The sequence below is a fragment of the Clytia hemisphaerica genome, unplaced genomic scaffold (genome assembly GCF_902728285.1).
Source record: "Clytia hemisphaerica strain Z4C2 unplaced genomic scaffold, Clytia hemisphaerica genome assembly, whole genome shotgun sequence".
In the NCBI taxonomy this organism is placed as follows: Eukaryota; Metazoa; Cnidaria; class Hydrozoa; order Leptothecata; family Clytiidae; genus Clytia; species Clytia hemisphaerica.
In genome coordinates, this window is record NW_027103851.1 from 1611473 (window position 1) to 1634788 (window position 23316).

Consider the following 23316-nt stretch of genomic DNA (forward strand, 5'->3'; position numbering starts at 1 on the left):
ACAGTTAAGTTGATTGTTGTGAAAGATTGCCAATGTAAATCGGTGGACTGTCTTTGTGGTCAAAGAAGACCGACATGATATTTGTAATGACTGGAAATATGAATGCTGCACTTTATAAATGGTGTGAAAGTATGGCATTTTAAATACCAGGTGGGTTAAAAAAAGTACTGTGAAATATAAATGTGCATAACTTATTCAAAGATAATTCTCATGTTCTAAATTTTACAAATACTTTTTATTCGACCTATTATGGGTAAATGGTGACAATTTCATCGGAAAAAAATAAGTTTTTTATGAACAAAATCTTAAAAACCCACCTGGTATATACCCATCACCGACCCGTTGGTTCTCACTATCCACTCATAGAGATATGAATTAATAGAGAGTTATCAAGCGTTTTTAATCAAAATGAAGCGCGTCTGTGAGGGGTCCCTTAGTTCCAATGGGATTTCTTTTGAACGTGTGAAGTAGTAATTGCATTCTTTTGTTTTGATCGTATTTTAATTGCATATTTTCTCACGACTGATTTAATTCTTTTCAATTCTAGAAAATTATTCACATAATTAGAAGATTTTTGAGCGGAAATGTAGGGCACTTCAGTCCTTTTAATCAAAATAAAAAAAATATTTTTGAATAGCACACCGTTATGCAAACGTCATAATTATTACTTTTAACACTTGACCGAAAATCAATCCCACAATCCTTTTCGTCTTAATTAAAAAGTCGTGAAAGTCATCACTTTTTCTTTGTAGTTGAGTGTAATTTGCATGCAGGCGTAGTCAACGCAAAGGGTGATGGGATTGAATTTCGGTCAAACAGAAAAATCAATGTCTATTTTTAGATTCACTGCGGTATGCTATTCGCAGCATCATTTATATATTTACCTTTCTTAAAAATTATTTGAAAACGCACTTTTAATTAGAAATTTTTATTCATAAAGATTTAATCGAAATTAGTTATTCCTTCGGATTAGATTTCCATTCACGCTTCAAATTTTGAGATGACGAAAAATGAAACTACAAGAATTTAGTTCCCAAAATTTCAAAACAAAAGGTAGAGTACATCGAAAAATATCAATGGTTTTCAAAAATTAAAATCTGTTGATTTGGAGAAAACTTCAGTGTAAACGTGCCCTTTTCATGAAATCTTTTTCCACGCATCAGACTTTGAGAAACTGTTTTTACGACCAATGTTACTGCCGCTAGGCAGTAGTTTTAGTTAGATTATTTTTACGTTTTCTTTGTACTATAGCATTTGCATTTTGTATGGGATTTATTGGTTTGTGATTATACTTTGGATGTCTCTTGTGTTATGATTGTCTTAGGAACTTTGCGTCATTTGTGTATAATTAATGTTTTGTTAGTCCCGTGAGAGTTCTGTGCCGTCTATTGTTCTTGTATGTAATAAATGTGTAAGAAATAGGATAATTTTCAATGTTTGTAAATAGCTTGTCAAGTGTACGTACGTGTATGCAGTGTATGTGGAAAGTGTTTTTAGTAAGTAGAATTTCTATATTTCTTGTGTTAAATATTTCTTGACTTTTGTGCCTTAGCTTCTTGAATTTTTACATGAAACTCTTGTACTTATTTATCTTTTCCTAACCTTGTGTTTTATATCTATTTTGTAGCCGTTACTTCGATGAAAGAACGCGTTTGAAAACCAATCCACATTTATTATGTTTCGTCCCTAAATGTCGAAATGTTTGGAGCGACATTTATAACCAATAATTGCTTTTAACAAAGGAAAAATGAATGGATGACAACACAGCTTAGGAAAGATGTCTCTCTATTAATTGATATCTCTATGATCCACTGGAATATCCATATTGGTATTTCGTCGCTACAATTTTATCAGACCTTTCACTAGGCTGCCCACATCCCCTCTGATAAGTTTTGATATAGGGGATGCGAATCAGGCTCACAAAACCGTTCCGAACTTAGCAAAAAATCTGCTAACCAAAAAAAGAGTTGAATAATAGAGAACTTTGATTGACAGTTTGTCGTCTTTTGTTATCTTGTGAGTTTTGTTTGCTAATTCAATTAATTTCGATAAACAAAAAGAAATAGAGGAGAAAGAGAGATTTCTAGCCATATGTTCTTTTTATTTGAATCTTTATTTGATTTCTATTTACGTCATCAAATAACTCAAACAATACACATCGAGTTTTTTGAAAAATACAAGTCGCCAAAATTCTGCAAAATACATAGCTATTCGGTAATTTTCTCGGAAGCGATATCAGAGCCTGATTCGCATCCCCTATATCAAAACTAATTTGGGGATGCATGCAGCCTAACCTTTCACTGGGGAGACTGAGGTGTATAAATGTACATTTATTATTTATTTTGTATAGGCTTTGTAACACAGACCCACTGGGAACCCTTCCTACTGAAAGAAATGTTCAAAATACCGTCCTCGGTGGAAAATTACCCTGTCCAATTTTGACGCCACTGATAAGAATCAAATAAACCAATCCTCGCTGCAAAATATTATGCTATGATTTTTTACATCCTCACTGAATTTTCTGACTTGAAAACAAAAGAATTGAAATCTCCAGCTATAAAGATATGGGAATATCAATCCCAATTGATTTTCAGTCAATTATTCTTATCCTCATATTGGCTGAGAAATCCTCCCGGGTCTGTGAGAAGGGGGTGTTTTGTAGGAAACCACCTATTTACCGTGAGTATCACAGCTTGGGCTTTCTGCAAAACATGCTAGGTCCATTTGGACCTAGATGATTATCATAACAAACCGTTTATAACGTTAAAATCCTAAAGTGTTCATACATTACTGCATTCATCGCAAGTTTCAATAAGTCATGTACTCTGGAACTCACGGTACTAAAGCATTCTGTATGATTCTTTTTGTTTGGTCTTTAGAGACTCTTATTTTGTATCCTTTACTATACTTTATAAAATTTATTTGAATTTCAAATTGTGAATACCTACCTATACAGGTCGGGATTTACTAAATAAACGAATTGTAATCAACGTTTAATGCCTTCCACAGACAAAAATTTCTCCTGGAGACTTTCAACTAATAGACGATAACGGCTTTACGAATTCTCCCCAAATGATTACCCATGATGCATTGCGCAAAAAAAATTCACGGACAATATTGACTTACTGAATTTCTTTGCGCAATGCATCATGGGTAATCATTCGGGGAGAATTTCGTTAAGCCGATATCGTCTATTTAAAATGGAAGTCAAAAACATTTTAAACAGAACCATATCAAATTGTGGACTTTTAGAGAAATTAATATTTCACTGGAATAATTTCCCTTGAATAAGCCATTTCATGGTCGAAATGAATCATGGGTAATCAGGAATAATTGTGCCCTATTTATCCCGGCAATGAATAGCTAAAAGTAATCCAAACGAAATTTTGACGTCGCGGTAAAAAGAAAGTTGTATACTATAAGTTAAGATGCCCTTTACGTATAATACACCTTTTCGATCGTAGCCGCCAATTGCCACGCGGGCATTTTTTTGTCCGTTTTACCACCCTCAAACCATCCCAGTCTTTTTTCACACCTCAAGAGAAAAAGAAAAAAGTGTAAAAAAAGAATTGGATCGAGTTTGAGATGCCTTGGAGTTTTTACAAGATACTTCACTAATTGGTCATTTAAAGTGATAGAGATGACGCGTTCTTTAGAAAAATTAATAAGATTCCTTTATTACATCTTAACGACCAACAAATCAAATAAGAGCTTGTAAAAACTCCAGCTTGTCCCTCGAGTTTAGGGTGGTAAATTAAATAATAAAGTGGCACGCGCCTGACCGCGCGGCTACGATTAAAAAAGTTGTATTATGTTAAACTTTTCTTCGGACACGCTTATTATATAAGTAAATTGTGCCAACGTACGTTTTGATATGAAAAGTGTTTTATACATAATTTCACTACCTCGTCCAATATGTAAATTACAATTAGGCATTATTATCTTATAGAAAGATGCTTTGTTTGGTTAAATTTTTTCTTCCTATTTTCATTGGATACTTTCATTGAAATTCCGTCTATCATAAGTGCCCTCGAGGTCACTGTCTCGGAAATTTGTTTTCACAGCTCAAGCATCTTAAGGCTATATTATATCTAGACGTCTAGAAACCTTCCCCAATCGATGAGTGACCAAACCTTGTGATGGCGACTGGACTCAAGCATAACCAAACAGAACAATTTTCTGATCTCAACCAATATCGAATACATTTTTATAAAAATGTCGATATCACCTAAAACATGGAGCAGGCATAACACTAACATTTTCTCTGGCCAACCCCAAGTTTCAGCCGATGCTCCTCCAAGACCTTTACACTGCGACTATGGGAGCCTTCTTTTTCCTGTGATATATAATAACGGTCTCCCCAAAAATATAATTCTGGATTAAAATACACGAGACATGCCTCATCTTTATATTCTCTGATTCTGTATCAAATTTCCAAAAGATAAACGAGTGTTTTTTTTTCAAATATAGTCCGAAGGTGGTTTTGTTTGACCCTGACAAGTTGTATAAATGGGACTTTATTTTACTTTCTCATATGGTCCCTCTGGATTGGAAGATTTCTTTCCACCCTAAACCTTCTAAACAAGCACTTGAGTTTAAATCAACCCGGGGGGGGCAGTCAGGCAAATTGACCGACAGGTATGTGCGGCGGTTAAGGGTAACTCTTTTTCAAAATATCAGAAATGCACTGTATAGGTGAACTTTTAATAAATGCACTGTATGGTTTAAAATTCAGCAAATCTAGGAAAAATTGCTAATTTTTGCTCGAAAATCCTGATTTTTTTGCTCTAAAAGAGTTTAAAATTTGAAAAAAATGCACTGTAAGGGTATGAATTTCACCGATTTTTTCCTGCACGTAAGGGAGTGATTCTAAATTGGTAAACCCACTGCCCCCCGGGAAATCAACCATTCCATGTCATTTCTGTTTTAACTTTTTAAAGCAGGTTATCCACTCTGGATAATTTTCAATGGATCCATCAAAAAGTTGCTCGACCATTTGAGGTATCGCCTACTATTTATTGTCTACTAGTTATTTCTTACTCGGCAGAATTATGCGTTGAATAGGATCGCTGTTCGTCGCCACAGTTACATAATTTACGTTGATACACTGTCATACTAAAGATAATTTTTAACATCAAAATAATGAGTGGAGCTTCTGTCTAAAAATCCGACTATTTCCCCAATCCAATCAAGTTTTTTTGAATGAAAGAATTCATACGTTTCAGATTATGTGCTAACATACACCATTTTTAAAATCAATTCCCAATACTTTTCTTATTTCTTAGACTGGATTAGGACCTTATATAAATGTCAAAAAATCTCCAGACAACTATTCACAGCTTCGCTACCATTTTGCGTTATTACTTGTTTCTTTATAAACATAATCCTTATAAGCATATCCAGGCTCAAATCTAAAAAAGCTCAAGCATTAGCTAAGCATATATTGAGCTGCAGTTTACGAAATGTCGAAAATTTATTTAATGTATTTTCAAAATTTACCAGAAATTAAATTAGAGAAAACTCAATTAACATGTCATAAATTACACAATTTCATGCTCAGTATATAAATCGAAACCAAAGCCCCAAAATTATTTAAAAGGCTTAAAAAAAGTGAGGCTCACCAAATTTGACTCCACTCCACTCCACTCCACTCCTCACTCCACTCCAAAATTTACCATATGCTTATATAAAAAAAAACGTTTTGCTTGAGAGAAAAAAATATTAAATACTTTTAAGGGGGGTCAACCCATTTTTCAAACGGAATCGCGGTATTTGACGAAAATTTCGACGGAATTTCGGAAGTTGGGCAATTTTAGTGAGGGGAAATGGTATATGGGAAAAAGTTGAGAGAAATTTCGGAATTGGCACCAAATAGTCAAAATTGACAGAATTTTTGACGAAAACATTGAATTTCAAAGGAATTTTCCATGGTGAAGTTTTGGTTTTTTTTGGTTGGTTCGACGGAAATTGGGAAAAAAATTAGCAGAATTGCGAATTTGGGTCCCCCTTAACCCTCTTTTAAGCATATAATGCGATAGCAGCTTAGTCTTGTCTCCCGAATAGACGTGCCCCCGCTAATTGTTAAGAGAAAAAAATCCATCCCCCACTCTTATTAAGGCCCCCACTAATTAAATTCGAATAATTCAATACTTTATTACAGTGTAGATAGACCTTAAACTTGTTAAAACTTTCTTTGTTGTTAGCATTGGTTCTAATTTTACGTTTTCATTTGTTAAAGTTTATTTTTTGTTGTAGCAATTGATATCAGTTAAAAAGAATTCTGTCTTCATATTACCCCTTCTTATTCCACCCCCCCGCTTATTAGAATTTAGAAAATCTTTCTACCCTCCTGCTTATTCGGACCCCCCACCCCGTCTATTCGCAAGACAAGAGTATGATTACTTGTACATTTTAGCGCGAGATCAATTCTTTAAACAACCTCCTTGATAACTAGGTCACTGACAACATAGTCAACATCAGGTGAAGCCCCAGTTCCAGCATAAACATCTTCGTACTCAACATAGTCATCAACTGACATAGTGTATGTTGCAACACCATCAACATTTAAACTAGCCTCGTATGTGCCATCCGAATGCGAAAAAAATCGAAACTTGATTTGCAGCGGCGCTCCACCAAAAAACGGTTCCAAATTAACACCTGTGAAACGTCTGCCGTTATTCCCATTTGATGAAAAATAAACATATAAACTCATTGTATTCTTATTGATTTGAAACATGGGTAAATAATGTATTTTGCCATTGATTGTCTTGTAAATCATGAGAGGTTTAGGCCAATGGTCTGTCTTCAACCCGGCTTTGTCACGTAGTAGCCAATAAAACCTGATAAGCCAGTTCGGACCAGGTGGCCAACGTTTGAATCTTTTGAGAAGTATGAAATCATCACTGGATGCGGGGAAGCTGGTTCCTAAAAGACAAAAAAATCTTCCATTGAGCATACAACGAGTATAGTATACCGTATTACTTCTAATAAGCACCCCAGGCGTTCATTATTTTTTCAGTGGCATTTAAAAGATTGGGGGCGTTTATTAAATAATTTATTTGGATACTAAAAGGATACAATTATCATCATCGTATAGTTAAGTTTAAACTCCTTTAATTCTCCTTCATGTTATACTGCCTTACAGCTACTTGTTTCAAACAAATGCCCCCCTATAGGGAAGGCGTTTATTCGAAGGGCAAGTTTATTTGAGGGGGTGTTCTTTAATTATTTTTCTCAAGTTTGCACCTTCCGCATTTTGGTATCTCTTCAATAAGAAACATTCGCAGCTCCACGGAATTTCGTGGTAGTTCATAGAAATAATACGCTAACCAAGTAAACATGAAAACTTTACGTTGAATCTCCTGCTTTTTTTGTTTTGTTTTGTTTTTTTTCTTCAAAAAAACTAACCACTTGAAGGCGTCTACTGTTTATATTATAGTCGTGTCCTTTCTTGTCTGAGTAAAATATCAGAGGAAGGCTAAAAATTGAATAAGTCTACCTTGGTATAATAGATCAGGCGTGTATATCAAATTTGAAACACAAACTGGAGCTGGAGGATAACCAACATCTCCAAAGAAGAATTGCACATTACGGAAGGGTGTTATGAGTTTGACATGTTCGACTACCGAGATAATTTCACCATCCAGGATAATAAGTTTTTGCACTTTGTTAGAGTCATCTTTGTCTACGCATTGCCAAACTTTGAGATGATACTTTTGATTCAGGTTGAGATTATGCACTTTTTTGATAACACCTTGTTCTGTTTCACTAGACCAAATCTCAAGGATTCTGCCAAAGATGTAAATGCCCGGGATACGCCATCCGGTAGTCCTCTGCCCAGCCTCTAGTGCAGACAATCGAAGAATGTTAGTCCAGTATGGGAAATCTTGTTCCAAGATGAAATTGAACGAAACTTCCCAATAGTCTGTTTGAAACGGTATGATGGCCAGAACACGATTTCGTGATGGTCTCATTTCTAAAAATATAACAAGTTTAGGTGACTTCGAAAGACATTTTTTTGCATTTTTATAATATTTTTTGTCTCCATATGTATGAATTAAATCCAATGGGAGATAGAAAACTAAAAAGAAAAGCAGGCAAAGTAATTACCATCCACCATGATGCCAGGCATAGTAACAATCCATATTGAATAGTTTGAATTGGGCTCTTCCAGGAAATCTTTGTAAAGGGGGGGGGGGGGGGGGGTGAAGGATATATTAGATATTTTGTTTGGGGGGTAGTGAAAAATCTGCAAATTTTGCCTTGTTTTTTGAGCAATGTCCGGGGGGTCAACTAATGCTTGTCCGGGGGGGGGGGGGATTCCAAAAAACATTTCTCCACCCCCCCCCTGTATTCAGCGAAGCGAATTACGATATAACCTATTGGGACTCATTAGCACTGCGTATAATAATACAGGTATAATAGAATCTTTTTTTTTATTTTTTTATTTATATATAGGTAACACGAACAAACAGTACAAAACTAAAGGTTCCTAGCCTCCCGCAAAAGTACCACCAGATCATACCTCCAGGAGGTAGGAACCCAAACTAAACTAACAATAAACTATTAAAGAACTAATAAATGGAGAAAAAAAAAACTAACTACAGAGGATAAATAATAGAATCTCACCCTCATTGATGATAATTTCGTGTTTGTATGGAATAGCTTCTGTTTTCTATAGAGTGAAAGTTAATATTATAAACCTATAAGGATAAAAGAGCCGTGAAGACGGCTGGGTCACTTTACTTAATATATCTAGCATAAAATTTAAAAGAGTATATCCAAGTAAGTGCGAGCGCAAAGGGAAACTCAATCCGGAAATCAAACCAGAAAGATCGGGAAATCGAAGCCGACTATCGCAATTGGTCGGACTTACGCACAATTACAAATGAAAAAAACACTGATTTTAAGAAACTCCTAAACCGGAGTTTATTTATAGAACTCTAAAAATGATCTAAAAGGAATAAAGGACCAAGTCATCTAAGATATATAAAAGACGAGTTTAGTCATGCGCTAATCCCATTTAAAACTTTTCACTTGTAGACATGTGACTGGAGGCCTCGTTTAGAATAAGGAAAAATTGTCCTTGTAAACTCGTTACCAGTACCTGCAAACACTGACCACGCCATTAAGGGTTGATAGGGGTAGGAATGTATAAGTAAAAATATCGGTAAAAAATCAATTATTGGGTAGACTGGTAGACGCTTTAAAATAATAAACTTGTTTGCTATTTTTTAGAAATTAAGCATGGGAAATTAATTACCTTTTTGCTTTTAATGAAGTGTCTCCATCCTTGCTTTGACTCCATGTTAGTGACGTCATGATTTTTATCCATCAACTGATTGAGTTCACAAAATTGTTGTGTTTGTTCATGATTGATTGAACCACATTCATCATCATTTGTACATTCGATGATGCATTGTAACTCGGTCAAACCTTCGAAAAAACACAGCAATCTTGACTTTGTTTTCGACACGATAGACCTTTTCATAAATTATGTCACGAACATCATTTGAAATTATTGCCATGGTGATTAACTCTCAGCGGAATTTATCAAGACTACTTTCTATTCATAAAAAGTGGTATTAATCAGCGAGAATATACAGGGTGTCCCTAATAAAAGTATCGAGTTTGAACATGCGATTGAGTAAAAAAGTTTGTGTGTGTTATCGCTAAAATATAAGAACGTTCTCCATCACTAGGCTTATTACAAAAGGTAGTTACAACGTATAAATTAATCAATCGCCCTTTTACTATTCCCCCTGTTGCATAAAATGTACGGGCGCGTTCACACTGAAAAGTTTACTTAATTAAATCTATCAAAGTTAAACAAAGAGATTTATGATGGATGAATACACTGGTTTATTACAGTTCTTTGTAGGTTCACGAGATCTATTATAACACGGTAATTGATTTTGCTTAAGGCTTCTCATTGGTTGATTTTTTATTGAGAGTTTTGATTTCACCTGTGATTGGTTGATATTGGTATCCATACATCACTTGAAATCCGCAAACATATTTGTTCTAATGGTTTTACTCAATAACTGCATTCATCTTACACATCAACAACACCGTTTGCACTATTTCTAATTTTTTCCTCAGTTCATTCGTTTTTGAAATCGTAAAACCTTTTGTTCACTGCACGCATTCTTTGTTTATGCTTCCTTAATAAAATCTTTTGTTTTAAGGGAAGCCTCTACCCTACCCTTAAGACAATAGAGCTTACGGCTCTTAATTAAGGAAGATCGATTAAAAATTACAATACTACGCGTTCGACTCTTTGTTAAATGCACGTTCTGTATTGTAGTCAACAAAAGATTCTCCTAACTACATTTTTATTAAGGAAGGTCTGTAGTGTGAACACGACCTACGTCTATCTGTACGATAAAAATCAAAATTAATAAAAATTCAAATTCCCTCGTTTTACTTTTTTATTGTTCCATACATTCCATTTTTATTATTTTCATAGTTTTACATACGATTCTTTACAAACATGTTTTAATTGTTGCGTTTTTCTCATGATCGTAATTTCGTTGCATTTGTAAACAGGCAGAGTATGTTTTTATTGTTACGTAATGACAAAGAAAAAAGGGGGAGAGCTTAAAATACAATTTTGTGAATACACACTTAAAACTTTCTACTCAATCGCATGTTCAAACTCGATACTTTTATTAGGGACACCCTGTATAGTGTGAGGTGGTCAACCGAACATTTAAAGGGATTATCAGATGGTTTGAGATATTTTGCCTATAGATAGCTTCTTGGATTTTAGGAAAAATTTCTAAATTTTTTGGTGTACTTATTTTCCTAACTAAAGTTAAACCACTTTGAAATTTTGAACTTTTGCTTGAAAACAATAGAAAAAAGTGTGAAAAGTCCCGAGATTTCAAATTGGCATTATTATCATTATTATGTGAGACAGGGGTGTAATTAACATGGTTGCTTACCTTCCGAACGAAAATAAGTATACAATGTATACCGCTTATCATTAAACGTTTCTGTAAACTTCAAATCAAGACCAAAACCTGACGTTACGAGCAAAAAGTTTAACAAAAAAGAATTTACAAATTTTAACTGGAACATTTCAAAACTAAAATATGAAGTGTTGAAATATTTTTAAGTTTTTTTGAATTTTTTTTTCTCTCGATATTTTGCTTTTCATTAATATTGATGTTTTTGAGAGATTGGATAGAAATCACAGAAATGACTAGAATAATGAAATAATCTATACTATTTTTGTTTATTAAAAGATTCAATATAAAAAATGAATTTCTTCCTCACGACTATACCCTAAAAGAGACATAACAGTACTTGCGAAATTTGTAAACAAACTGTATGCAGCGGATACAAAATCACATGTCAAAATGAAAAAATCAAACCAAATATGGCTAATTTTGATTGTTCCATTGTTTTACAAGTTTGTTTTGGACACGTGATTTTAATTGTTCTCTTTAATGACATGTGGTTCGCACAATGTTTAAATTTTACTACTTTAATGTCCCTTTAACAACATCGAGTTTTAGCTTCTTTATTAAAAAGTTGCCGTTGGCAACCAGGATAGGGGTATTGAGGATTTCCAGAAATATGTTTGAGAGATTAATTTTGGGTTTTAAAAAGCAAAGGAGAAAAATGACCCGGAAAATGTTCGTAGCAAAACTTCTAAACGAAGTAAAAAAATATATAGTCAGATTTCTGTGGTCACAGATTTTACCAGCAAAGAATAGTATGTTTTTATCGCAAAAAGAATCAGTAAATAGATTTAAAGAATTACACAAAATGAAAGATCTAAGTCTTATTTACAAATTGTGTTTAAACAAACTGATAATTGAGGCTCCAGCTAATATATGGGACAACATCTTCAAAACAAAAAACCTACCAAAAAATTAAGATAAAAATCTGTAAAACTAATTTGTTTCAACTTTTTAATCCTACGAAAGTAAACAATGTTACCCTTTTTTGAGAGGGTTATTTCATTTTTTCATACCCATGGCTAAAATAAGCCAGTGAAGCACACAACACGAAACACGAAGATGAAAGGGAGGTTCGTAATTTTCATTATAATGTCATTGAATTATTGTCTGACCCAAGGAGAATCGGAAGATGAGATGAAAAAACGGTACAAAAAAGAGGGTCATAGATTTGAAAATTTACTTAAATACGACGACGACACAGAATGGGACGAAGTTGATGCATACTTTGGTCCCACAACTATGAGAGTTTATACCAAAGGTGGAAAAGTTGGTCTGCAACGGAAAGGACAATTCGTAAAAATCAGAGTAAAATCAGTGAGTGAAACAACGGGTAATGATACAAAGGTTAGTTTAAATTACTCTTAAAGATTTCATGGCACAATGAACGGCCGCAGCATTAAATCACCCCTGTCTCACAGCCCTGGTGAAACCTTTTCCCACAGTGGGGATAAAATCTTCTATTAAAAACCCAATGGGGATAAATATTCTATTGTTCCTGAGCCGAACAATCCGATGGGGATGTTTTTCAGTGCAATTTTTCACATTGAATTTTGAATGGGGATGAAATCAAAGTCAATCCCTCCAGTGGTGATGAAATTTTAGGGTATTCTTCCAATCTTTATAAATTTGGTATCGTTGGAGAGATATTTGTGAGTGGAACAATTTGAAATAAAAAAGTCTTTAAAAAAATCCTAAAAGGATGATGAAAATAAAGAAGAAAAAAATGAAGATCTTGTATAAAAGTGCTATAACTTTCATTTTCACTGGAGAGATTCTTTGATCTTAGGTGGTCATCACTGTGAAAAAATTTCACTAAAATATTTATTCAATATAAAGTTATGATACAAAGTTAATAAGTGATTGACCCCAAAAAACAGCAGAAAACAGCAGAAAACAGCGTTTTTAGACGTCAATCATTTTATAACTTTGTTTGATACTGTATCTTTTGACTGAATGATTATTTTTGAGAATTTTTTTAACAGTGATAACGCTCGATGATCAAAAATTCATTATAGTTAAAATGAAAGTTATAGCACTTTTCTACAAGATCTTCATTTTTTCCTTCTTCATTTTCATCTTCATTTTTAGAATTTTTTAAAAGATTTTTGTATTTCAAATTTCAAACACTCACTAATATCTTTCCAATGATACCAAAATTATAAAGATTGAAGAATTCCTTCAAAAGTTATAGGTAAAATAAAAAAGAGTGCATACTTATTGTGAATAGACTTTAGTAATTATAGTGGAGAGAAGACAGAAAAAGAATACTAAACCTTTGCGAGATCAGCTTTCGAAAAGGAGGCCTTCTGCTCATCCTTGACTGCAATGACATGATCAAATTACAAAATATCCTAGAGGACAATTTTCACAAGACTGTAATTGAGAAAGACATACAGTCAAAATAAAATTAATAGCAAGAGTGAAATATGCTAAATGGCTAAATGATTAAAGACCATGCAGTTGGTTGCTTGGATAATGTTAAAAAAAGTAAAATGTCCAAAAGCCTCTGAGAGATTTGAGAAAACTTTAACCATAGTTCGTATAAGAAACCCCAGTCTGGATAGAGGAGATGGAGTTTTTATAAGATACTTAAATAAATGGTCATTTGAAGTAATATGAATGACGCGTATTTTAGAAAAAGTAACAAATTTGTTTTATTACTGGTTAACGACCAACCAAATCAAATAAGAGCTTGCAAAAACTCCATCTCGTCCTGGTCTGTAAGCTTTTTGTTTCTTTCTATAAAACTGAGCGAACTGAGCTGAGCTGAAATCGATTTTCATCTTTTGATAGTAACAAAGGAAAAAGCTCACAAAAAGACAATATAATTCTCCAGACCAGTGTTTTTTGTAAGAGCTATGCTTTAACTTATTCATATATAGGTACAACAGGAAAAAGTTGGCCAGCAAGTTTTCAACATTATAGATATCCCAGAATATACGCGATACAACACAAAGAGCTCGTATATGACTCTTCACAAAGTTTTCGAAGAAACGAATAGTCTTATTCGAACCGAATGGGTATTGTTTAAAAATGCATATAATGTCACTGGAGAAGATGGAAATATTTATCCGTTGGTTGATGGTGGAATAAAATCCGTCTTAAAAGTGTAAGTTTTCAGCATTTCTCATTCTCTAAAGCTACACAGATGGAAAATCCCAATTCTTCATGATGTGAAAATATTTACCCTTTAAAGCCCCTTAAAGGGGGGGGGGGTGGCTCCTAAAAATACTACAGTGAAGCCTCCATAACTCGAACACGCACGAAGAACACAAATTTGTTCGAATAAAGAAATCTTGAGTTATGGAGTAAGGCATATAAAACATTGTTATAATTGAAGTCACAAAAAAACTTATTAGACTCAAGGAGGAATTCGAGATTTAGAGATTCAAGTTAAAGAGACCCAATGTATTGTTTCTTTATTAACCTTTCTCCAAAATGAGAATGTAGTGACTTAGGACTTGCGCTGCATTTTGGAGTAGGAATTCAATCCAGTGTTTTCTTTACACTACTTAACCTCTTATTTTAACTTACACACCCTTGTCTCACAGCCCCGGTGAAGTATTTTCCTACAGCGGGGTTAACGATTTCAATCGAAATTTCAATGAGGATAGAAATTATATTGCTCCAAGCTAAAAAAATCAGTGGGATAGTTTTAGAGTGTTATTCTCTACATTGAATTTTGAATAGGGGATGTAAGTTAATTTCCCAATAGGGTGATATTGTAAGGTATTTTTCCTAACTGGGACAAAATCTAGACCAAATTCTCCAGTGGATTTTGGGTCCACCGGTTCTGTGATACAGGGGTGTATTTACGTTGACTGCTCATATTATAGAAAATCATAGGAGATTAAGTGTCGCAGAATGGGCTTTTCCAGAAAAAACCGTACACCCCCTGTTGAGGAGCTCCAACCTTTTGTGAATTACCCCCTTGGAATTCCTGGCAATTTAAGGATCATACCCCTCTGGAATTCCGAATTTTTACAGATTTTTAATCATTACCCCCATGGAATTCCACTTATTTTTGACGGATTTTTGTCCACTGCTATGGAATCCAACTGCATTTCAAACCATACCCCTTGGAATAGAAAAGGACTCCTCAACAGGGGGTGCACGGTTTTTCTGGAAAAGCCCAATTCAATAGCTAGTAGTATACAGACTCATATGATATTTCAGCTCTTGGGGAAATCCCGAGGCGAGATATTTGGAAGTGGTTCTGGCAATCCAGTGCGGTCATACCGGTGAGTCACGGATGCAACCGGAAGAAAGCTCTGCTGGTAACCGGGTAATGTTTTCCAGCGAGAAGCAACGATACTGGGGTAGAGATCCCTTTATGAAAAACAAACAGGCTGGAAAAACATACTATGTCTGCAAGAATGCCCGAATGACTTTTTCTAATTTTGTAAGTATGATTTTTTTTACTCTCATATAATGGTTGCTTTATCCTGAATGTACAGTAGCCTCTCTCTCTAACTCGATCTTCAAGAGACGAAGCCTTTTCTCCGAATTATAGAGAAATTCAAATCATAGAGAATATTTTAAACTACTTTCCAGTCGAAAGGATCAACGTTTTAGTTCGAATTATTAAATAAAGATTCGAATTCTAGAGATTCAAATAAATGAAAGTTGACTGTGTAATAATTGATACGTCATAGTGAAAGGAAAAATGTGAAAAACCTAAATCGAATCTCTTTTTTCGAATCTTTACTAATTGAGCTTCCCAAGGAGGCACTTTGGCAAAAAAAAGGGATACGGGGATGTGCCGCTTGCCAGGGTAGCTTTTTTCCCCTCCATGAGTTTCAAGTAGGGTCGCAAAAACACCAAAATAAAAAAAATCAGCAGTCCCTCGTAGGGTAGCTTTTTGGGAGGATCAGGAAAATATATAGAAAGTTTTGAGAAAAATTTGTAATTTCAGTCCCATTTCAGTCCCACGTAAGGTCCATTTTTTGGGAGGATCAGGAAAATATATAGAAAGTTTTGAGAAAAATTTGTAATTTCAGTCCCATTTCAGTCCCACGTAGGGTCCATTTTTTGAACTTCAGCGGCACACTCCCGTCGGTCGGCAAAGATAGTACCCCCCGGGTTGAGCTCTCTATAACTCGAGCAAATTTGCGTTCCCTGTGAGTTTTCAAATTAAAGAAAAAGAAGTTGTTTTTCCTCATTTAAAAAGTACAAACTCAACTAATAGGCCATTTCACAGTCGCAAAGCGTAATGGGTAATCAGGACCACTGCGCGCGCTAATGACGACTTAGTATTGGTCAAAGCTTTGAAATCTTTTGAATAGGAGGCCCAATCGGTCATGATTACCCATGATCCATTTCGACTGTGAAATGGCTTTATTCACAAGATTGTAGACTCCGCATTTCGGAATTTTCATTATTTTTTATTACAGTACTTGTCTAAAGGGAACGAATTAGAAATAGAAGATTCGTATCCCAAAGTCAAAAAGTTGAAATTATTGAAAGGTGAGACAGAGATTGTACTCCGCTTTCAAGGCGCAAACATCAACTATGACATGACCTTGGAGACTGGGGATGACATCGTGGACAAACAACAGCCCAATAACAAGAGAGTTATTGGTACACAAACGAATGAAGCAATGTTAGCCGGCATGCAGCTTGGATCTTTGAATTCACAAAATGACGCGAATGCAAATGAAGCAAATAAGATATCCCAAGGAAATGTCCGATACATTTGTTTGCAAGTCTTGATAGTTTTTATGACCATGGCAATCATCATTGAATAATGAATACAACAGCTTTATACCCCATACTGTCTCATTTGGGTAATTGTTAACAAATTTTATGTATAATGAAACACCCCTGTCCCAGTGGAAAATTTTCGCACAGTGGGGAAAATATTTCTATCGAAATTCCAATGGGGATATAAATTCTAAATATTCCCAAGCTTATGTTTATGAAATTATGTAGGGTCTTTTTCCCAGTGGTGACGAAATTTTCCAGTAGGCGGGAGGTCCATGCGGGTTTGTGACACATAGGTGTAATGAAGATAAAGTGACGGACTGTATAAAATGCCAGAATAGCGACTATTGATTTACCTTACACGGCTGTTAAAAAACATTTCTTTAAGCCTGGCGTGCTATAGTCCATCGGTCGTTTTTGTTTGGTTTTATTTTGTTTTTTCCTGTCTCATCTGTCATTCTCGTCGCTTTTTTTGCAATCACTTCATAGTTTATTGCATATCTTTTTAGTAATATGTTAATTTCAATATTCTATATCATACTATATTATTTGATAATAGAAAAGTTTACTCGACTTAAGAAACATATACCTACCATGGCTTGTAGCGCCTAACGTAAAATTTATTATACTTGTAATTTCTAAGTCAACTTAGTAGTTTTAAGTCAAGTGAATAGAAAGGATTTCCCTTAATAAGGGCTCTGGTCATAGTGAAAAATCAATTTCAGAATTTGAAGATAAAACCTTATGTTTTCGCTTCTTTGACATGTTTAAGAACAAACTGATTTTGAAAAAAAAGAACTCAAGTAATTACATCATGAGTAGTTAAGGAATAAGTGTGGCATGGACCTTAATAAAACGTCATAACGACGCTATTCATATACTTTTCACAAAAAAGCCTAATCTCCTTGGGAAAATCATTTTATTGTTTCAAACTTTTTTTAAGTTAATGACAAATAATTTCTTTATTTAGATTTTTTCGGAAAAATTTTCTATTTGGCTACATCCCAAGTTATAGCTGTTTTCGTATGGAAATTTAGTGGAGAAAATTGCCAAAATGAGGTTTTTTAGAAATTTTAAAGGAAAGATACTTCCACAAAAACTTTCCGAAATTATATTTTTAGATACTAAATAGATACATCACCTGAACCAAAAAAAAATCCAAAATGTTTGATTTTTACCGAGATTAGGGCTTTGAAAGGTGAAATACTCTTCTTCAAAAAACTCTTCGTTTTCTTCTTCATTTAATTTTTTCATTTCAATTTTTCGATTTTTAAATTCTAAAAAGGTAGGTTTAACAGGACATACACGTTTTTTTTTTTAAGAAACCAGTTTTACCAAGCAGCCTCAATGTTTCTTAAGAAATCGGCCTTTTAGCCTTAAATGTTTCTTACATGTTTCTAAACTTTTTGACATAATCAGCCTATTTTTCATGCAAAGAATGGAAGGTTCTAAAAAAACCGAGTTAAAAATGTTACTTTCTCAATCTCAGCCTCACCATGTTTCTTAGATGTTTCTTAGTTTTTAAGCATTCTGAGCCTCATGTTTCTTAAAAGTGTGTTTCTTAAAAAAAAAACGTGTATAAAAAACGTTATACATTAACCTTTTTAAAATGCAGAAATTGTCGTTTAATTTGGTGTAAAATCGAAAAATTGGGAAAAAATGTCCAGAGCCCTTAAGTGCGTCTGGTTTTCTTAGAATTAATCAATATGTTTCTTTTTTCGATTTTGACCGGGTTATTCAAATTAATACGATTATTTACTGGGTTGAGACCATAAATTTACTAATTTTGATAGTATTATCGAATTTCAATTAATTTTGACCGATTTACTTATCTCACCGGCAGTTATTTTCCATCTGGTATCTCGTCATCGGTCGTTAAAGGGTTAATTAATTACACACTAAAATTGATAGCAGTTTTTAGCAAAAAATGGAAATATAATCCTGAATTTTCGTATTTTTCTCGTTCATTTAGTTGCTCTATTGATACTCATTTTGATAGGTGGATTTGTTGAGCAAAATACCAAATTTCGGAATTTACCTCCAGAGTTTGTCCAAACTTTAGTCATCCCACTACGCTGCTAATAGACATTGCGTCTTAAATTACATTATCAGTAATTAAACTTTGAAAAAAAATCTACGTTATCTACCTCATCATCTGAAAGTTGCATTTAAAAACTGGATAATACTGGCTTTAAACCTCATTTATGAATTTCAATGATTCATACTTCTCAAAATCAACGATATAACAAATATCAAATAATGGTTAAAAGTAATACGGATGAAACTGAAAGTGAAAACGAGGACGAAAAATTGTAACAAACGTCCTCGTCTCAGAAGATGCATTCAAATTAAACTTCCACATCCCAAGAACACGGTTTGCTTGAATTGCTTTAATTTCCGAGCTGGACGAGCTTGGAATAGACTAACTTCCCACACGGCACACAACGTCAAAACAACGTCCATGTGACATATTCATAACGTCCAAATAACGTTATTTGAATGTCTCGGGTAACTTAATGCATGTCCCAGAATTGCATTAATTTTTCCGCCCCAGTTCCAGTCCCTAAACTATAACAAACTATACATTTTTGGAAGCGTATTTGGATGTAGAATACCGTATTCGGTGTAACTTAAATTCTTTCTCAGTATAATTAGAGATATCTTAAGAAAACCTGATTATGACGTCATAATTGATGACGTCATAAATACAAAAAGTTGAATATTTCGAGAAATGTAAATCAGAACTTTATGAAATTTGGACCAGTGATAAAGTACATTAAGATGTTTCAAAAAATTTTGAAATTATTTTTCAAAATTAATGACGTCAGCAGAAATTGCAAAAATTCGAATTTTTGCGATAAAATGCTGACATCAGCAAATTTTCAAATTTTTTAAAAAGAATTCTCCTCGTCTTGATGAGTTCTATCATTGGTCCAAATTTCATAAAGCCTTGAGTATTAGTTCTTGAGATATTCAACTTTTTAAAATTATGACGTCATAAATAATGACGTCATAATCACGTTTTCTTAAAAAAACTCAAATTCTGCTGAGAAAGAATTTAAGTTACACCGAATACGGTATTCTACATGCAAATACGCTTCTAAAAATATATAGTTCGTTATGGTTTAGGGACTGGAACTGGGGCGGAAAAATTAATGCATTTTTGGGACATGCATTAAGTTACCCGAGGTTAAAACAACGTTGTATGCCAGCTGGGTTTAGAATTTAAAACTATTGACTCTTTAGGTAAATTTAAAAACAAAATCATCAAGGCTAAAATCTATTGTTCACGCAAACTCTGTTCTATATTCTAGTGTTTTTTAAATTTCATAATTATCGACCGCCGGAGGCGGCTTCTTTCATAGTGGTAAGCTAATCTCGTTTTGCCTTGACTTATTACTTTGTCTACCATTTACTTTCGTTTTTTTTAACTAGATTACCCAGACGTTTCTCTTTTTTTCCCTGAATGTCTTTTATTCGGAATTGAATAATGGAGACATGAAAAATGACTATATTGTAATCTGTTTTCAATGAATAATCTAAAATGTACTGTAGATGACATGTAGGCGTTAATAATGTGCGCGTGCTCTTTCGCGAGCGTGATGCGTGATGGAAGGCGGTCGTTTCAGTGTGGTTTAGATCCACACTGTGACCTAGTTATCTACTATATCGTAAATATTGGAATGTCATGTTGGATTTGATTAAGAACAAATAAAAAAAATAAAAAATGGTCGACATCCATAAGCGATGCATATAAGGAAATGACTGGATGATTTGGATTCATAATCTCTACATATAGTACTACCGTAACATTCGCAGCAGTGCGGTGCCTAGAAATACTAAATCCAATTCAACTGTGATAAAAAGACACTGTCGTTACTTATACCTAAAGTCTGTCCAGATATAATTGGCAGTGGAAACAAGAATGCCTGTAACTTTTGATAGTCAAATATAATTATGGAATTTTTTTTTGCTTGTTTTAGAGAATCAAAAGTGCTATATTTGAATGTATTTTTGGTTGAAAAATTCGCGATTTTTAGCGGTTAAATTTGCGATTGCAAAAATTGAGCTTTTTTTCTACTTATGCTATAACGTTCATTTTTACACCAGTGGTAGTTCAATCTTAGGTTAAGAAGTTTGTTAAATTTCAAGGCAAGCAGAAAAGTCCTTCGGAAGATATGGGACCCGAAATACCTCTTGGTAGCACTTTTCTGTGAAATATCAAATCTCCAACTTATTACTTAAAACGGGGGTTATGTTAAGTGTTGGTGCATTGGTATTATTGGTATCATTGATTATTTCGAAACGAAGTTAAATCACAGTACAATTGTTTTTATTGAAAAGATAAGCATGAACTTATATTGCCTTTGTTATTTTTAAGTCATTAAAGAACTTTGCTAATTCCCAAAACACTAAACACAGTTTGGCTATGAGGTCATTAAAGAGATCGTAAAATGTGTTATGATCGAAAAACTGTTTTATCAATCATCACCACCCCGTTTTTAGTAATAAGTTGGAGATTTGATATTTCACAGAAAAGTGCTACGAAGGGGTATTTCGGGTCCCATATCTTCCGAAGGACTTTTCTGTTTGCCTTGAAATTTAACAAACTTCTTAACCTAAGGTTGAACTACCACTGGTGTAAAAATGAACGTTATAGCATAAGTAGAAAAAAAGCTCAATTTTTGCAATCGCAAATTTAACCGCTAAAAATCGCAAATTTTTCAACCAAAAATACATTCAAATATAGCGCTTTTGATTCTCTAAAACAAGCAAAAAAAAATTCCATAATTATATTTGACTATCAAAAGTTACAGGCATTCTTGTTTCCACTGCCAATTATATCTGGACAGACTTTAAGATCTTTCACTTCTAAAACTTTACATTCCAACGAACAAAAAATAGACTAGTTTATAGTACACCCCTTTTTCACAGACCCGGTAGGATTTTTTCAGCCATTTGGTGTAAAATTAATGAAGCAAATCTCAATGGGGATTGATATTCCCATGTTTCTTATGGCTGGGGATTTGAATTCCATTGACTGTTGACTATAAGTTTCTAACAAGGCTACACGTTATTTTTAAGAACAACCAAAATTTTTAAAGCCTTTGGATGTTCTTAATTTTTTGAGTTTAAGCCTAAAAATGTTCTTAACATGTTCTTATTTTCACCATTTTCCGAGCTTTTTAGCCCATTTTCCTAAGAAATCGGGTGTTTTAGAGTCTGCAAAGCCTTGAAATGTTCTTAACTTGTTCTAAATATTTTGGCCATCGAAGCCTTATGTTCTTATGATAGTTTGTTTTTATGAAAAAATAACGTGTAATGCGAATAAATAGACGATATCGGCTTTCCGAACTCTCCCCGAATGATTACCCATGATGCATTGCGCAAAAAAATTCACGGACGATATCGAATTTCCGTGATTTTTTTGCGCAATGTATCATGGGTAATCATTCGGGGAGAATTCGGAATATTAGTTTCCCGGGTTCCAGATGAAAAGATATTTCCACATTGTAAAAGATTACGTCATAATAAGGTATTTTTTGAGATGTTTGAATATCCTATGACTTACTTTTTAATCCCCATTACGCCTACATTGATATATAGAAAAGTTTGAACTATGCAACATCTATTACTTATACATGGTACACGCTTGTGATTTGATAGAGAAGCACATTTTTGACTATTAATAATCATAATATAATATACATGGTACATTGCTTATGATATGATAAAGAATAAGCGCATTTTTTGTCATTTAGTAATCCTTTTCGGTAAATAATGCTGTGTAGACATCTATCAAACCAGTATATAAATAAGAAGGGGCTAAACATAGGTCAAACTCCTTGCAGTTCAACGTGATTTATATTTTAGAAATGCACTATTTAATGCAGTTTTTACACTAGGCTTGGATAGTGGTAGTATTCAAGCATTTGTTTTGAACTATTTCCATCAACGATCTTTAGCATTGATTTTGCCCGAGTTGGGTGCTTAGGCAAATGGAGGGTACAGTATGTGCCACCCTTAAGGGTACCTTTTTTGGATTTCTAAAGTCCCGCAAAGGGTCGGAACCCCTAGAAAGATCGAAATTTGGTCAAATTTGTTCCGGTAAGGGTCGTGAATTTCACAAAATCTTTCTTTGTATTCTTCTCTTTAGTCCCGGTAAGGGTCGAAAGTCAGGCGTCACCCTCCGTCAGCTCGCAACCCTAATACCCCCGGGTAATTTTGTCGTGCATTCTTTCTTTGAATTGGTTTCACTAGTTTTGGGTTCAGTTGTTATAAATGTTTTCTTTTGAAAAGGTAGTTTTTGGCTTTCATCAACAGTTCTGTATTGCTTTCTTCATGTAAATAAGTTGAAATTAAGGTGTTGGATAGATTACAATTTTTTGTTGTAGATCTGAAGTGTGCATTTCCCTCACTGACCTTGAAATACCATGGAAAGCAAGCTACAGTTGCCGCTCTCTAATTTGATCTTATAGGGGATTGGATTTTAATCGAATAAAGGAGCTTATCGAATAAGGGAGCTTATCGAATAAGGGAGCTTATCGAAAAAAGGAGCGTCGTTTATGAGAGTTTTCTTGTTGACGGAGAGTTCAAATTTCATCGAATAAGGAAGCCTATCGTCCTAGTGGACGTCAAATTA

At 34.1% G+C, this 23316-nt stretch overlaps 2 protein-coding genes across 2 annotated transcripts; one reads left to right on the plus strand and one right to left on the minus strand.

Annotated features, from left to right (window-relative positions):
• Nucleotides 1-6260: 6260 nt before the first annotated feature.
• On the minus strand, nt 6261-11089 carry LOC136807804 (uncharacterized). The gene is made up of 5 exons (XM_067064425.1): nt 10947-11089; nt 9263-9435; nt 8629-8674; nt 7499-7975; nt 6261-6924 (listed from the first exon to the last, which is right to left on the minus strand). Exons 1-5 carry the CDS (start codon nt 11080-11082, stop codon nt 6431-6433), a joined length of 1326 nt encoding a protein of 441 aa, XP_066920526.1. The 5' UTR covers nt 11083-11089; the 3' UTR covers nt 6261-6430.
• A 934-nt stretch (nt 11090-12023) lies between these two features.
• On the plus strand, nt 12024-17364 carry LOC136807805 (uncharacterized). Its single transcript, XM_067064426.1, has 4 exons — nt 12024-12314; nt 13853-14079; nt 15147-15372; nt 16364-17364. Exons 1-4 carry the CDS (start codon nt 12030-12032, stop codon nt 16715-16717), a joined length of 1092 nt encoding a protein of 363 aa, XP_066920527.1. The 5' UTR covers nt 12024-12029; the 3' UTR covers nt 16718-17364.
• The last annotated feature ends 5952 nt before the right edge of the window (nt 17365-23316 follow it).